At 42.6% G+C, this 16,955-nt stretch overlaps 2 protein-coding genes across 2 annotated transcripts; both read left to right on the top strand.

The window, feature by feature from the left end:
* The first annotated feature begins 541 nt into the window (after positions 1–541).
* Positions 542–3,701, top strand: LOC124314031 (LMBR1 domain-containing protein 2 homolog). The gene is made up of 10 exons (XM_046778998.1): positions 542–855; positions 929–1,137; positions 1,204–1,371; positions 1,437–1,827; positions 1,889–2,066; positions 2,138–2,319; positions 2,391–2,630; positions 2,710–2,914; positions 2,984–3,085; positions 3,152–3,701. The coding sequence occupies exons 1-10, from the start codon at positions 682–684 to the stop codon at positions 3,373–3,375; spliced, it is 2,073 nt and encodes a 690-aa protein (XP_046634954.1). The 5' UTR covers positions 542–681; the 3' UTR covers positions 3,376–3,701.
* A 1,912-nt stretch (positions 3,702–5,613) lies between these two features.
* On the top strand, positions 5,614–16,701 carry LOC124314007 (hillarin-like). Its single transcript, XM_046778949.1, has 10 exons — positions 5,614–6,501; positions 11,657–11,773; positions 12,407–12,603; positions 13,279–13,513; positions 13,961–14,043; positions 14,127–14,270; positions 14,369–14,587; positions 14,658–14,866; positions 15,024–15,154; positions 15,220–16,701. Exons 1-10 carry the CDS (start codon positions 5,986–5,988, stop codon positions 15,799–15,801), a joined length of 2,433 nt encoding a protein of 810 aa, XP_046634905.1. The 5' UTR covers positions 5,614–5,985; the 3' UTR covers positions 15,802–16,701.
* The last annotated feature ends 254 nt before the right edge of the window (positions 16,702–16,955 follow it).

Below are 16,955 nucleotides of genomic sequence, written 5' to 3'. Positions count from 1 at the left end.
AAGACTTTACGTTTGACACAGACAGTGTGACTTAGTAGTGAATGGTATATTGCATAATAGCAACGTAAAAATAACGAGATTCAAATAGCATCGAAGGAATTCAGGAACAGAGTCGGATGGCAGTTTATTATTATTACTCCAGTTATTTATGTGGATGGTGAATACAGATCATAAATTACATAATCGCTTTATTTTAAAAATTTTTAGGGTTCTTCAATCTGGTTCTGGTTTAATTTATTCATTCAACATTTTTCACGCTTTTTTTAAAAAGTGCAACCGTGTCAAGTTCTGAAAAATCTTTGAATCTGTTTTTCATGACGTCATCGTTCAGTCTCAGCTGTTATATATTGACGTGTCGTGTTAGAGGGCTTTGGGAGATTGCCCGCGACGCTATTAGTAAATTCTACGAGTTTTTGTTTTCCTGAGACATTTAGATGCTTGTCTGATGGAGGAATCAATTTCTACAACTGATACGTCAGAAACTTTGGAAACTTTACTACACTCGGTGAAGGGACGAATCTCCCATCGCCGTCAACACGAAGAGTCAAAACTGAGCTGGACTTTTTGCAAACCAAAACTTCTCCCTCTAAAAACATTTACTATTGAGAAATTAGAAAAGTTGCAGAAGGAAGCAGAGGAAAAGTTGATGAACTCAAACTTGTCAAGCGAATAAAACCCAAAATGACTGTTGGACCTCTTGTCACAGAAATTACTTGCACATTTATTGTTGCAGCTTCTATTTTGTACCGTTATGGAGACTGGTTCAGGCACCATTTAATAGTCACTCTCTCTGTGTTAATAGCATGGTATTTTTCCTTCCTTATCATATTCATTTTACCTCTGGATGTTACATCGGTAAGTCTCGATTCCATTGATTATTTATGACTGCTAATGACATGGAAACTGTCAAACTACTTTCTTATTGCAGACTGCCTACAGGCAATGTATTCAGGAACATACTTCTTTTATCGAAGAACTGCAATTAAATGATACTGCAAATGCAAGCACAACAGCAGTTCCTCATGTTATCCCATCAAATGAAACTTCAGTCTGCAAGCTCCCCTGGAGCTATGTGCCAGAAAATGTGCTGCCGCAGCTGTGGAGAGTGCTGTACTGGACTTCACAATTCCTTACATGGTAAGATGACTATTGTGTTTTAAATATGAGTTTCAAGTAATTGGTCATTTTTTTTTAAATTTTAAGGTTTGTGCTTCCACTCATGCAGTCATACACTAAAGCTGGAGATTTCACTGTCAAAGGAAAGTTGAGGTCCTCTTTGATCGATAACGCAATTTATTACGGGAGCTACCTCGTAATAGCCACTATTCTTCTTATATATCTAGCGGCTAAACCGGACTTTGAATTTGATTGGTAATTTTTTCGTACAAAATTCAATATTTCTGTTAGAATTATACTTCATAGATTGAATTTTCCAGGCCAAAACTAAAAGCGATCGCAGCATCTGCAAGCAATACTTGGGGGCTATTTTGGTTAGTTTTGTTGCTAGGGTATGGTCTCGTGGACATCCCTCGCTCTGTATGGCGCAGTGCTATCCCAGGGCCTTTGCTGTCCCGCCTCTATTTCAAAGCAGCCAAATTGAATGCTGAAAAGAGTGAGGCTGAAGAAAACTTGGAAGACTATTTAGAGGCGCTTCAGGTCGCACTGAATCGCATTCCACCTAGTGACCCATTGCGAAAGAATGCCGAAACCATTTCTGACAAATTGCCACTGGAATGGCGAGAGCGCATGAAGCGCAAGTCTGTCAACACCAATCAGATGAACGATAGCGATCTAAATGAAAAGTCACTTGTTCGCCTACACAGACAAGTAAGGTTTAGTTTGCAGTAATACAATTTTCGATCCGAAACTATAACATTACTTTTACCAGGTGATTCGAGCACTACAACGTCAGCACAGGACAGAAACCCAGTGGCATAATTTGGTGGAGAAAATCTTTGATCTTGAGGATGTCCACCGTAATATCGGTAGCCATGAACACTACTTTAAGCCATCATTTGAATCGAGTCGACCAAACTGGGTAGCATGGATTCGCAGTCCCACGATAGGTATAAGATAAACGCGTGACTTTTAAGCGTCGTATTCTCATAGCACACTTTATTTCTTACCATGGCAACAGAGTGGTACTGGAAATGCTTGCTGAGACGATATGTCTGTCAAGGACTGGCAATGATTTTGGCTCTTCTGTCAGTGTTGGTGGTGTGGTCCGAGTTGACGTTTTTCAATGCCAGTCCTGTTTTGTCCATCTTTGCTATTTTTGTCAACTTGGCCAAGGAATACTATGACTACCTCTCGATTGAAGTTAGTTCATTTTCCTCTTATTCATCTAAAATCTTTTGGTGTATTAACGGTCAAATTTTTTCAACTTGTAGCTGGTTTCAATTGCCACCATCGCCTACATGTGCGTGTGCGCTTATTCGACAGTGTTGAAAATTCGCGTACTCAATTTGTATTATCTGGCACCCCACCACCAAACGGACGAGTATAGTTTGATCTTTTCGGGAATGTTACTTTGTCGGTTGACTCCGCCCATGTGTTTGAACTTCCTTGGCCTGATTCACATGGACAGCCACATTATCAAAGCTCGTCTGATGGAAACCTATTACACTCAAGTAAGTAGCCCGTTAGATAAGGACTCTTGCGTTATGTGTTTGTTTCGTTCGAGTAAATCTCCCCTTCGTTTCGCTTCAGATTATGGGGCACATGGATGTGTTGCCCATCATTTCGGACGGTTTCAACATCTACTTCCCCATGGCCATTTTGGGACTATGTCTGGCCACTTACTTCTCACTGGGAGCTCGCTTCCTTACCTTCATCGGATTCCAGCAATTTGTAGACGACGAAGATGATATTACGGCCGATCTGTCTGACGAAGGAAGAGAGCTTATCAAACGGGGTAAAACTAGTTGGGATTCACGAATTCACTCGTTTCGTTTGGCTCAAAATCATTTTTAAACTGTTGTAGAGAAGCGGAGGCGTCAGAGAGCTGAAGATAATGAATCCCGACGTCGAAATGTCGAAGTTGCCAGCAGTTCCTCTCGAGCCGAGCGCGTTCGTGAAACTGGAGGTAAAGCATACGCACAATTTAACATGACGTACGGATGAACAACTATCGATGAAACAAATGGAACAGGTTTACTAGTAAAGCGAGAATCGTCACGCTCGGAGCTGTTCGGCTCTACATCCGACAACATGAGCAATGAAGATGATCGATACGATCAGCTTTTCATGCAGGCCAGTCGGAGAATCGGCGACGACGTTGGTTCCACACCGGCGACTTCTGTGACAGGGTCGTCCGACTATCGTTCCAGTTACACGCGCAGCGGACCGCCACGAAATTTTTTTGATGACGTTTAGATTTCGGGATTACCTGGAAACGGGAGAATTTTGGAATCTCTACCTGCTTCTCATTCTCGTCTGATCTTCAGTTGCCACCAGCGAATTCCTCATTTTGTGCGATAGCCCTTAGAAAACAAAATGTTCTCGTACAGTTTGCCCTCCTTTATTTATTGGTCCTCGCATACTACAATTTAATAGTATCATTGAATGTGTTCTACTATTCATCTATTATAAGGCCCCGGTACCAGATTAGTCTCCTTTCTTTTTCTTGTATTAAGTGTGTGCTGTTGTTTATCTTTTCTTCTTTTCCCCGTGTCTTTATAATGAAATTCTGGTTATTTAAAGATGAGCTGTCCTTTTTTGTTTTTGTTTCGTTTTGGGACGTCGTGCAATAGTGCAGTAGTGAGTCTGCTCTCATTTACACGATTTGTTAGTTTCATGCTGGCTATTTTCGCCGCGAGCTTCTAGCGAGCTCTGTAATTAATGGATTGACTCACTTCTTCTCTGCTGCGTTGCGTTGGGAATTTTCCTCGGTCTGTCTCATCTTTTTATTTTCGTACTCCCATTTTCCTAAAGGCCAAGTCGCAGAAATGAGTTCTGTACGATTCCGGTTTTGGCCAAACAAAAGCCATGATACGATTTTTATATAATGCCCACTGGAAAAAAAAATTAATAGTTTAACCAATTTCATTGCATCTTCTTCAACTAAGGTTTTCTTTATCACCCACGAAATCCTTGAAAAAACATTGGGGAAAACCATTGTATACAAAGATATAATGTGGAATTGTTTATTCTACGTTGCGCAATTGATTTAAAGCCGAGCCATAATAAAACAAAAAAACGGCAAGCAGGTGATTTGGCTGGCAAAACCGTGACTAAACCATTGAAGGATGGAATTCATTTGCTACGTGCTGCTGGTCGTCCTCCCTTTTCTTTTTATTTTTTCCCCCGTTTTTTTCTGTTGACAAAAACCGGAAACGGAAACGAAGACGAGAAGGGGAAATGGTGCGCGCGATTAACTACAGGAATAGGAAGTGTGAGCTTATAGACCTGGGTAACGCAACTATACAGTGCTGGCCGCTGACGTGAATGAGATAGCTGTTCAAATTTTTCGACAGAAATTATCATTCTTCGTCTTGTTTTGACTGTTTTCCGTTGTCGTTTCGCATTTCATTTGGTTTCTCCTTTCTCCCACCTGTTCAAATAGCATGCCCCTCGCGCCATTATTCATTTTATACAGTCAACAACGCAGCTCAGCCAGAAATGGTTAGCTAACGATTTGTTAACAGGCGACTTTGCACCTTTGGAACGCATCATCCTGTGCCCATTAGGCGGGGAACACGAGATGAAGCTCCTGCTGGGCGTTTAGCTGTACCCCGGGATACGACGAGACGGCCAAGGCATAAGGAAGTGTTACACTCGTACGGGAGTTGCGCATAGTTGGTGATAAGACGTCATATTTAATTTTTTTTATTGCGTATAGTATACTCGGTGTACATGCACTATCTCAGCTGGGCAGCGGGCAGAAAAATATCCTCTTCCCCCCTCCAGCTACAAAGCATTTTCAAAAAAGGAAAAAAAAAAACGAAAATCTGAACTAAAATGCAGCGGGATTTTTATAAAGAAATCCGGTTCAGTATCGTCTACAATTTTTTTTTGTTTGCTGCTTGTGTGCCACCCACGGAAACTAGGCGGAGTCTTGGCACATTCTATAGTAATTAACTGAGACTTTTCGTCGGGTCAAATAAATTTTTCTTCCTCTCTCCCTCATTTGTCTATATAATTTAATGAAATTTCTTTTGTGGATTAGTGTCGTTGGAGGAGGATTTCTTTTTTAAAAAAGGGAGGACGCGGATGATCCGGATGGTCGGGTCAAGAGAGCGGCACATACTTTTTTTGTTTTTGTTTTTCCTTCCTTCTTCCACCCAATTTTCTCTTTTGTTTTATTTTATTTTATTTTATTTTTCCCTCGGCTGTGATTATCTCGATATACCTGAAAAATGTAGTCGGTCGGTCGACCGGTCGTTCGATCCGCTACGTTGGGTCTCTGCTCGACTCGGTTCCAAGTCGACTCGCCAAGTCGTCGACTAGGTGGGCGGGATTGTTGTTGTGTACAGCCAACCCGACGTGGGAAAAGGCACCAAAAAGGTATGCAGAGAGAAGGGAGGGCATAGAAAAGGTGGGAGAAAGAAAAAATAAAAAGAAGAAAAAAGAGCGATGGCGATGCGAACGCCACGACCAGTTCAGTAACCGCCGCTCACCTTGAAAGAGTGGTCACACTGCAGCGACTGCTCTCTCTCTCTCTCTCCCAACCGTGAGTGTATAGCACGTATAGTCTAATATATACACAGACAACGATTGCCGACGATCGACGACTTTTCTCTCTTGTGTTTTTTTCGTGCGTGTTTATTCGTGTGCAGTGCGTTGGTGTTACATCCTATCCGATACGTCGCCTGTTGAAAACTTGTTTCAACATCCGCTTCCATCATGGCAGTTTGTTGTTACTAACTGCGACTGAAAAGTGAACTAAGAAAACTGTGTGTCGGCTGTTGATTTCTTGGTGCCTATAGACGACTGGTGTGTAGATTAGCATAGAATTAAGATCACAGTCACAGTCACAGTCAAGAAATGATGAACTTTTACGAGAATCTCTGTTTCCGGTGCGACCAAACGGTGTACCAGGTGGACCGCGTCGGCCCACTGAAGGACTTTACATTTTTCCATCAGGGCTGTTTCAAGTGTTCGGCATGCGGCACCAAGTTGACGCTCAAAACCTACTACAACAACCAGGATTCCAACGACGACAAGGAGGTCTATTGCGTCAGCCATGTGCCCAAGATCGGGCCCGGCCATCTGGACGGCTCGGCCGTGGGCATCCGCTCTGCCCTCAACGTGCCCAAGTCGTTCAACTACGTCAACGAACAGATCCGCGGCGGAGGCAAAGGCACTTTCGACGCCGAGGCGTTGGCCATCAAGCCTCACCTCAACAACGGCCGCCAGCACAGCGGCGAGAACGGCAATTTCTCCGACCATCAGTACGGACGATTCGACGCCAGCGCCCTTCACATTGCCCACGCTCTGCGGGCCACCGAGCTCCAGCGCAGTTACAGACGGCCCATTGAAAAGCCCCTCGACTCTTATCTGGTAAGTTTGGACCATATGATAAAAAAAAAAACCTACGTACAGCACCTCACAGCCCCGCTCGTTTTTTTATTTATTTTTCAAATTGAGTTTCTGGTCTCTCAAACGGTCGATAAATTCCGTTACAATCGCATCTCTTATCTGGCGAGCACACGGAAAAAACGACACAGGGACCAGTGTCTTTTTCATATGTTACCAGTTACGACTATAATCTAACGGATCACTTTGTTTTTTAAATATTAGTACATATATATACCATTTGAACAGTGATCGTGTTACGATATGAAATTTGAATAAAGCCGAGAATGGGCAGGGGGGAAACACTTTCGAACGCGGACGTCATCAACAGGTGGGGATCGAGTCAAGAAAAGAGATAGCAATCGATGGCGTCACCACACGAGACACATCCATGGTTTTTTGGGTGTCTCTGGTTTTTTCTTCAAAAAGGTATCGCTAGTAAAGGAGCTGACAGATTGCCGGTTTCTCCCCCCCAGTCGTGTAACGTGTATAGTTTGTCGAATTTTCCATGTCAACTTTCACTTGCAGCATTCCTTTTTTATTATTTATTCTCTCTTTTTTTTTTAAATCAAATTCCGGCTTGGTGATGGACAACTATTTAGTCTCATTCTTAGCCTCCCGAAAGATCCTTTTACGTATTTTATTTGGATATACCCAAAACAAAATTCGGGGGCCGCCATTTTGGTCTCTAGATTTATACTATTGAGTTATAGTGGACGTCGCAGATGGTCAACTCGCCAGCTTCTCTTGCTATGCTACATAGACAATGATGATGATGGCCGTTTCATTTTCGTTTGGCTCTATACACACATCAACGATAAAATATGAGGGTAGTTTGTTTAGAAGACAAATGTGCCATTGGAAGAAAACAAAAAAATGAAGGGGAACATGGAGGCAACAAAAACCCCCAAAAGGGAAACCGAAAAAAGAGAATCAGCTGTCTTCCGTGCCGACGGCAGGATGTTGCTGTCGCTCCACCTGTGCATGTGTTGTGTCTACCTTTTGCTATCCTTCTCTCTTTCTCTTCTCTTTTTCTCTCTCTCCCCAACCACCACCGCCACCAACTTTCTATTGGAACACACGACTTTTGCTTTCAACCCTCTTATCTTATTCCATCCATCTCCTTCTTCTTCGGCTTGTATGCTGCTGCTGTCTCCGGCCTTTCTCTTTTCTTTCCTTCCATTCATTTCGATCCTTTTCTTTTTATTTCATTTCTTAATGGCTATAAGGAATGTCTCCTCTTCCTCTTCCCTCATCTCTTGTGAACATTCCTGAGACGTGCGATATTTTCCCGCTGGATAACCGCACAACCGACCGCGCCGGCGACTTATGCAAATTCCGAATAAAAATGTTGAACAATAAAGCAACGACCAGGTGAGAAATTATAAAAAAAAAAAAAAAAAACATGTGCACATGCGAAAGGAGTAACAGAGGGAGAGATAGGTAGTTGTGCCCAGTACGATGACGCCACTTTCTCCTTTTGGGCTGGCCGTCGTATTATTGTGTGTGTGTGCTGCTCCACGCCAACACCTTATACGGTCATCGGCCTTGATGATTACCTGAGAGCCCTGCGTAACGAAGAAGAAGAAGTATAGGAATATGGTGGAAAGCCAAGGAGAAGAAGAATCCAAAGGAAGGAAAATTGTTGATGAAAAAGGAACCTCAAGAAAGAAAAAGGATGAAAAGGCCAAAACGTGATGGAACCTCGCCTGCCTCGAGTGCTGTCTATATACCTGCCTTCTGCATTTCTTATGTGGGTTCTCTCTCTCTCTCTCTCTGGACAATAAAGGCGATCAACCAATCCAACTGTCGGGAATAGACGTCATCTTAAGCGCGCCCCAAACTTCCCGCGGCTACGACAACATTTCGAGACTATGCGCTATAGCGCAGAGAGTTTTTCTTTTTTTCGTGCGCGTTCATTCCATTGTTTTTTCGTGTGCTGCGGTTGGCCATACAAGGAGATTCGCTTCTCTCAGGCAACTACGGTGTTTTTCTTTCTTCTTCTTCTTCTTGATAGACTTGCACGGACGCTGCCGATTCGTCTCAATTCGTATCACGCCTTATTAAAAACAGAAAACTCCCAACCAAAAGACATTGCTATTATTTCGTTTCTCTCTTCTTATTACATTTACGTATCATTTTCAGGCTAAACAATTAATAAGAAGGACCCGAAAGAAAACGAAACAAGAAATAGCTGGTTGGCTTGTTTTTGGTTTTGTTTTGATGTAATTTATTGGCCGCAGCTGTGAGTTGCCAAAGGTCTTTTGAAACTCGCGCGCGCGGCTTGCGATCAATTGTTATACTACACTGCGTCGCTCTCTGTCTCCATGTTTGGATGTAAAAAGAAATTCGATGTTTGAAGTGGCCATTTCTTTTCAGTCCGGTTGGGAATTCTGAACGCCGCCGTGTGGCTGTCCCGCTGTCCGTCGTCTCTCGTCTGTATACGGTCGCGAGAATTTGACGGGTCATATTCGTTGCGAAAGAGGAGAAAAGAAATTAAAACAAAATTTGTATTGCTTCTCTCTTGTCGGCCATCCACGCCATCGTTCGTGATGGCTGAAAACAGATCGCGTCATCCTTTTTCCTTTCTTTTCTGTGTCCGTTTTTTTCTTTTCTGTTTCTGCGTTTATTTTTACGAGTTTTTGCGATTCATTTTAAAAGGTAATCGCCATCACACGACATGCTAAAAAAACAAACACATGTGTTACACCCACCACCCAGAATGATATTCCTTAAAGGAAAACCCAACAGCCAATTTGTTTTTCTTTTGTCTTGGGTTTTTATCGCGTTGGACGGAAATTCGCCCAAAAGTTTTTTGAACCAGAGTCATCCAGTTTTACTTCTAGTCGCCTAGTTGTATACCCTATACACAGTTACAGTTAGACATCGAGATGATTTGTCGGTTGGCACCCATTTGGCCGGCGTTATTCATCAACTTTGCATGTACATACGTGACGTCAGGGCCCGCCCGCAGATGACAACGCCCTAAATGCATTGAAATTTCAAACGCCATTGATGGACAAGGTGAAATCACCAAACAAAAATAAATACTACAACCAACTTATAATATCATTCCACTCTATAGTTCCTTTCTCTCCTTATTTTGAAATCCTGTCCGCAAAATGACAATTCAACGGGTATTTATTATTTAAAATAAGGATGGCGCTTATTTATCTCCTATGAATTGAATCAATCCAACCTGAAAAATTCTCCTTTTACGGTCATTTCCTGCTGGTCCTTTTTATTTTATTTTTCAACTTCTTTTTCGCCTTGTGCACCGCCTTATTGTTTCATCCCCAGTTTGGGTCTTTCTCGTTCCGTCGTCCGCGGCACCGCGAGATTCCAATCGTTTTCTGTATGGTCCGTTTGTGTTGCGTCAACGAAATGAACCGATTGAATATCTAGCTCTTCTTCGTGCTGCTGGCCTTTTTCGAATGTATGTCGACGGCGTCTTTTCCATTCAACTCTTTTTTCTTCTTCTTTTTCTTCTTGTAATGCGCCGTTTTTCTTTTTTGCGGTCGCCACGTTGATGTGCCGTTGTTCCAGTCTCAGCGCTTTACAGGTGGCTTTTCTAACTACCTTCGAATAAGACAAAAAAATATCTAATTTTTTTAAATTACTGAAAAAAATAAGCAAACAACCAGGTATACCCGTCTTATTTTTTTTTTATTTTTTTTTTCATAAAGACTCTGCTGCTTTCCCCTGGCAGCTTTGATGTTTTACTGTTATTTATTGATTAGGCTTTCAGATTGGGGCGCAGTTCATGAATCGTGGCTAGGAGAAGTATGATGATTATCGGCCGAATTTGAATGAAGGCAACGGGACTCTCACGTCTAGTTTGTCGGGGGAGTAATGCGAACATCACGTCTATGCACACACACACTGCGTAACGGATCATCTTCTCAATATACTGACTAGCAATTTCTTTTAGAGCTTCGTCGTTTCTCGGCGATTAGGGGAATTTTGCGTCTCGAAGCCAAAGATATTATCGGTCTTAAAGTTATACGACCTGACAGGAAATTGGATTTCACGATATAGGCCCATAATCTTTTTGCGTGAGGCTTCAGCAGTCGAATGAGTTTAGGGTTAAATATGTAGATGGGAAAAGTCGGAAAACCCTCTCTTTGGGGAATGCGTTTCTTCTCTCTTTCTCTTCTTCAATTACGTAGATGATTTAATATGCCTTTTCGGGTCTAATGAGGTCATTGTTGAGCGTTGTACAGCCAGAGTTCGTCTTCCGAGAATCTCGCCACAAAACAATAAGGAGGAATAATAGAATTTAACAGGGTCTCTTTACTTGGAAACAATTGCCGTATAATGTCTACCGTATAAATCATACTCTCTGGGCTGGAAATAACCAAACGAATAAAAGAGGAAAGTCAAAGACTCTCGCCGGCTGTCTGGGCCGCAACCCGACGATTTGTGCGCACTAATAAAAATTAAAATCAAAACTCCTGTCGGATGTGCACGTACGATATGTACGAGGAAAATGAAAAGAGCGAGGAATGCATTAGTGTGGGAGAAAAATTCGAGAGACTTCCCGCGGTCGTTGGCTCATTGTCCCAGTCTTCCCGAAAATACAAAAGAAAACAAAAATCCTTTACATGGCACTGCGGTGATTCACGTCTTACGCAAGATGCTGTTGTGTAATGACAGAAATGCGCATGCGCGACACTTTTTCCCAACCGCTTCGCTTGTGCTCATATTCGATGGACTTGCTCATGTTTGATTTTTCCAATTTTTCCCCGGGTTTGTTCATACCTTGCAAAGTATATTATTATTATCCCTCCGGGAATTTGATTTAACCTCATCTACTTATACCGTTAGACGGTCTATTTATCCAGTAGCCGAGAGTGTGTATAGTACAGGCTGACGTTGCTTTTTATCTTAAAGTACTAAAGCTTATATTATACTCCGTTATATTTCCCTGTACTTTTTCCTCGCACCGACGATTTGGCGTCATAACTATTTGATCAGTATCCAATGAACCGTATAAGATTCTTTTCACACGGCCATGTAATGATTCGGTGAGAGGACTTTGTGTGTGTATACGACGGCGGGTGTGTGCGTACCTATAAATGCAAACAGTAAATATTCACCAAAGCACCGTTAATGATTTCTGTTCATTTTCTTTTGCCAGGACAAAGACACTCAAGTTCGATTGGAGATGAAACACCGCAAAGAAGAGGACGACTTGTACCGCAAATTCGCCCGGCAACGCGAAGAACAGGAATTTAAATTCAAGGAAGAATTTCGGGTAAGTGTTTTGCCACTAGCATCGCCGGCTGTTGGTTGTTGGCAAGAAATTTGGAATTGAGAGATATGCAACAAACAAACAAAACAAAATAAAAAAAAAGAGTAAAACTATAAGAACACAAGAAATAAGAAAAAAAACCACTAAAGTAGACGCCGGTAGCATGGTCGAGTGCTCTCTAAACTAAATAGCGAAACGCATAATAGATAATAACATCTTATAATATCCAGCGGATTCGATGTGTAGCAAGATAACGGCTAAACAGCAAGTAGGACGCGGATGATAACTTTCCTAACGTTATCATCTCCTCCTTTCTCTATGTCTCTCTTGACATTTCAAAAAAATAAAAATAAGAAAACAACAACAACAAGGAAATGGTGCCGTGCTGTCGTTTCATGACGATTGCCGTCAATAGTGGCGCCATCAGCTCATTTTGTCACGTTCGTTCAATTGACATTCTCTTCCCGTCGTCTAGATTTATTTGTGATATACCCAAACTCAACCAAAGACGGGCGATAAGAGAAAAAAACAAGAGGTCGAAAGATCTTTACTTTAGTCTTATATAATAAAAGATGAATCGGCCTCATCGTCACGACAAATGGTTTGTTTTACGGCTGTGAATTTTGCAATCAACAGGAAGAGTGGGAGAAGGAGCTGGAGAAGTTGACGTCACGGTTCGAGCGGGAGCTGGCCAACAAACGGAAAAAGCCCGACGAGCAAAAAGTGCTGACTCTGAGACTGCAAAAGGAGCGCGAGGATCTCGAGAAGAACCTGACCGTCCGCCGTGACAAGAAAAAGGAATCGCTCACCCGAAAACTCCTGGAACATGAACGGTAAAACCTACATACATACATATGCGTAGTATACATCTATTATACAAACACATGCAACGCGCAGCCTTGGGACTATACAAGCTGCAAGCCAAGCGGCTAGTTAGCCGTTTCCTTGTTATTATTGGTTTAATGCAGACACCCAACCGCTTCCCTCGAAAAATTTGAAATGCTACGCATTTGGCATTATGAATTGAATTCATTGAACCTGCTGCTAATCAGCCCAGTGGAAATGGAATAACCACGGAAAGAAAGAAAAAATGTCTCGTGTTTTGCCATGGGGATTTTTATCATCGCGTTCCATTTCTATTATCCCAGCAGCTCTCCCATTTCACCATCCTCCTCCGATTAGCATTCTTTTATTATGTAGGACCTTTTCCGGTTTCTGGTAATTCGTTGGAAAACGTCTCCCGGAGCATCGCGTGCAACGTCTTAAAAAAAAAAAATTTTTGGTTTTGTTTGACAATATGTCCCCGAGTTATGCGAAAATAGCTTCCGTGCTTTAGAAGGAACGAGAGAATCGGATTATTTGGTTTCGGGGGAGATCAAAAGAACTAGCTGTGTATAACGGGATCGGCTAGATCAGCTGACTTGTTGCCCTTAATCCATCTGAGAATTTGAATTCTTCTTACGTACTATTTCAACTATCATTTTCTTGAAATCAAATGTAAATTTCAGGGCGGCGACGGCAGCGCTGGTCGAAAAGCAAAGCAAAGAGATGATGAATCTAATCAACGAGAAGCGCTCCGAGTTTATGCGCGCCGAGAGCCTCTACATCGACGACGACTACCAGACGGAAGAACTCTTTCCTTACCCGAGCAATCCGCCAGCACCCCAGCCGCCGGGCGTCGCCAAGACCGACATCTATCACAACCCTCTTGTCTTCGCAGACATCGACCAGATCGCCATCTCGGTAACATTTCCTACTATATTTCTCCTTTTAAAACATTTGATGTCGCAAATCAATGGGCTTTGTTATTTGACGAGACTTTTATTCTATGAACTCTGTTAGCGTGACAATCGTTGCCCAGGGATAATAGATTTTAACGGATATAGAAACTGAAGTCATCAAGTGGCGTCTTTCCAAAAGTTGGCCGACTTTGAAAACGAATTTTGAATGTGTTATTATACAAACAGACGAGAGAGACAGATGACAATAATACCGTAATACCGTAATATCAATTCAAAATGTAGACTCGGTAGCCGCACTTTCGTTATACCTGGTTGGCAATTACGGAAGTTGTTGCAAAGTCGTTTGAATTGGTCGTCAAAGTCACGGTCGATGATCAACGTTGAATAACCTGTTACCCATTCATTCCAATACGTTTCCTTTTGTTCGTTATCGTTTGGTTGGATGCAGGTTGCGCAAGAAGATCAAAAAACATTCACGGACCTCGTCCGGATGTTGATCGGACGGTGCGGATCAGACGTCGAGAAAGCCAGGTACAATTAAATTTTTAGAAAAATAAGAAAATGTTGGGAAAAAGAAATGGAAAGTCAACGACATTTTCCATTTTTTTGGGTAGAACGATTTTCCGGTGGATCACGGTGAAGAATTTGAACACGATGCAATTTGACGACACGGTTCGCACCGACACACCCATGGGTCTGCTGAGAGGCATCAAACACGGCACGGAAAGTTACCACGTCCTGTTCAAGCGCATTTGCAGGTATAATGAGCGAAATATATATCTGAGACTGTCACGTCAACACACATTGTATTAACGAATAATTTCGCTTTTTCCCCCGGTGGTGAAATCTAATGCAGCTACGCCGGTTTGCATTGCGTTGTCATCAAGGGCTATTCCAAATCGGCCGGCTACCAGCCAGGCGTACGCTTCGAGGACAACCGCTTCCGCAATTCGTGGAACGCCGTCTATGTGGCCGGAGCGTGGCGTTTCGTCCAGTGCAACTGGGGCGCCCGCCATCTGGTCAATGCTAAAGAAGTACCCAAACCTGGGAGCAAGAGCAAATCCGACAGTCTTCGGTAAGCGACAATCGAAACAATTCACCGGAATTGCCAAACGAAATTCACCGAAATTTTATTCGTGTTACAGTTACGAGTACGACGACCATTATTTCTTGACGGATCCCAAGGAATTCATCTACGAGTTTTTCCCTCTTCAGTCCGAATGGCAACTGCTTAAAACCACCATCACGCTCAAAGAATTCGAAGACCTTCCATTTGTGCGTTCACTCTTCTTCCGCTACGGACTTTACTTCCCAGACGAAAATACCAAGGCCGTTATGGTCACAGATTCCACCGGTAATTATTATCTTTTTTTCCTTTATTGATTGCTTGCATCACCTTGTACAAACAAAAAAGGGGTCGGCCGACTCATCATTCAAATTGTTATTTTTCCCGATACTCAGCGTCACCTTAATGTGCAGTCGTTATTTATTTTCATCTTTTTTCTTGACAGGAGCGGTAACCATCCGAATCGGCATGCCATCCAACATGCAAGCCAGTCTCATTTTCCATTACAACCTCAAATTCTACGACAATGATACCGATACGTTTGAGACTATTAGCTTGAAGCGCTTCGTCATGCAGGTACATATTTTGCTCACGACGCCGAAATAATAAGCTTTTTAAAATTCAATTAACTTTTTGCGTAGTCTGTTGTGGGAAATGTGGTCGCGTTCCGAGTCCACGCCCCGTGCAGTGGTGCCTTCCTGCTGGACATATTCGCCAATGCGGTGACACCGCGCGAGTACCTGACGGGCGAGCCCATGAAATTCAAGAGCGTTTGCAAGTTCAAAATTGTTTGCGAGGACCTTCAGACGGTCATGGTGCCCTTGCCGGACTGCGCCAGCGGTGAGTGGGGGCCGATGAAGGCGACGCGTCTCTTCGGCCTGGTGCCCATCACCCATCAGGATGCCTTGATCTTTGCCGGCCGTGAGTTGGAATGCCAATTCCGCATGTCCCGACCGCTGACCGACTTTATGGCGACTCTCCACAAAAACGGATCGGAAGAGAAGCGGCTGGCCAAATACGCCACGCACTACGTGACGGGCGATCTGGTCACATTCAAAATCAGTTTCCCCGAGGAGGGCCAATACGGCATGGACATTTACACGCGCGAAGTCAATTCGATGGGAAACAGCAGCGGCAACAACGCCGAGCAGAGCAACGAGAAGCACCTGTTGACTCATTGCTGTAAATATCTGATCAACTCTTCGAAGCGCAACCAGGTTTAAAGTGTCAGATTGAACACTGGAGCGACTGAACCAGCAGCTGGCTATTATTTTTTAAAAAAGCTTCACCATCTCGCCTTCTTCTCCATGCCTAGTTTTTTTAAACGGTGCTAAAATAATTAACCAGGGATCGCACGATACAAAGTCGTCACCCTCAAACATACACCGAAGCAACACATATGTTACATAGGTTTGGGTTAGATGCTAAAATACTGATTCCTTCGTCCCGACCATTTTCTATGTTTTTGCTATACGATTTTTAAAAAGAAGAGAGAACAAGATAGGATGAAGCCATGCGGAATAAGAGGGCGACGGCCTTATAATAATACCTTTTTTTATCATCCAAATTGCTTCAGAATGATACATTACTTTCATGTTGATATTTTTCCTTCTTTTGCTGGGCAGTGGGCAGCTTCAAATCAATTAGGATCCGAGGACAAGTGTGCCTATTTTTGTATATTCATTATAATCAAGACGCAATGGCCTTCACTATCATTGTTAATTCTTTTTTACCAGAGAATTCAGACCTGTTTTTTTTTCTCTCTCTCTCTCTCTGTCTGCCCAGTAAGAAAACAGCGGGCGTTTCTTTATACTTAACATTCCTTGTTGCGAAAAACAAAAAGATTAAAAAAAAAAATCCAAAAAATTGACACAAGAAAAACAAGAAAAAAAGTGTGGTTTTACAGTGATTCACTTCTATTGTTGAAGGCATATTTAGAAACTAAAACGATTTTAACAACCTATACAGTATACATTTGATAGAAATCGACATTTTTTAAAAAAGATATGATTCTGAAACTGCGTGTAACCGATTGGCAAATATGGCAGCTAGTCAGCTGCCAATGACTAAAGCCCTAATATAATGGAAACAAAAAGGTGCTTGTAATACACTAGAAAACCCAATTTCATGGTTCACATTCCGCGTTACAGTTACTGTACATCGATCGTATTTCTAGATCATTTTTGGGTGTAGTACTCGCATGAAATTCCTCTTCGGAGAACTTGGAAAAAGAGCAAGAACAAGAATAAACCAAGGTTATTTGAAGGTTTCACATCTTTGCTGGCTCTTCCGAAATTATTGGATGTGACGTCTGGTCTCCTTTAGAGTCGTTCTGAGAAATTTGATGGATGTGGCTCTATCGCTGGAAGCTGCAGGG

Source organism: Daphnia pulicaria, chromosome 10 (assembly GCF_021234035.1).
Source record: "Daphnia pulicaria isolate SC F1-1A chromosome 10, SC_F0-13Bv2, whole genome shotgun sequence".
In the NCBI taxonomy this organism is placed as follows: domain Eukaryota; kingdom Metazoa; phylum Arthropoda; class Branchiopoda; order Diplostraca; family Daphniidae; genus Daphnia; species Daphnia pulicaria.
This window is presented reverse-complemented; position numbering and strand designations above follow the sequence as displayed.

Bases quoted from the DNA above. Each gene is read 5' to 3' on its own strand.
- LOC124314031 (XM_046778998.1), top strand. From the start codon at position 682: ATGACTGTTGGACCTCTTGTCACAGAAATTACTTGCACATTTATTGTT. The intron at 1,372-1,436 runs GTAATTTTTTCG...TGAATTTTCCAG, and splicing joins CCGGACTTTGAATTTGATTG to GCCAAAACTAAAAGCGATCG. The intron at 3,086-3,151 runs GTAAAGCATACG...CAAATGGAACAG, and splicing joins GCGCGTTCGTGAAACTGGAG to GTTTACTAGTAAAGCGAGAA.
- LOC124314007 (XM_046778949.1), top strand. From the start codon at position 5,986: ATGATGAACTTTTACGAGAATCTCTGTTTCCGGTGCGACCAAACGGTG. The intron at 14,271-14,368 runs GTATAATGAGCG...AATCTAATGCAG, and splicing joins CTGTTCAAGCGCATTTGCAG to CTACGCCGGTTTGCATTGCG. The intron at 14,588-14,657 runs GTAAGCGACAAT...TTCGTGTTACAG, and splicing joins AGCAAATCCGACAGTCTTCG to TTACGAGTACGACGACCATT.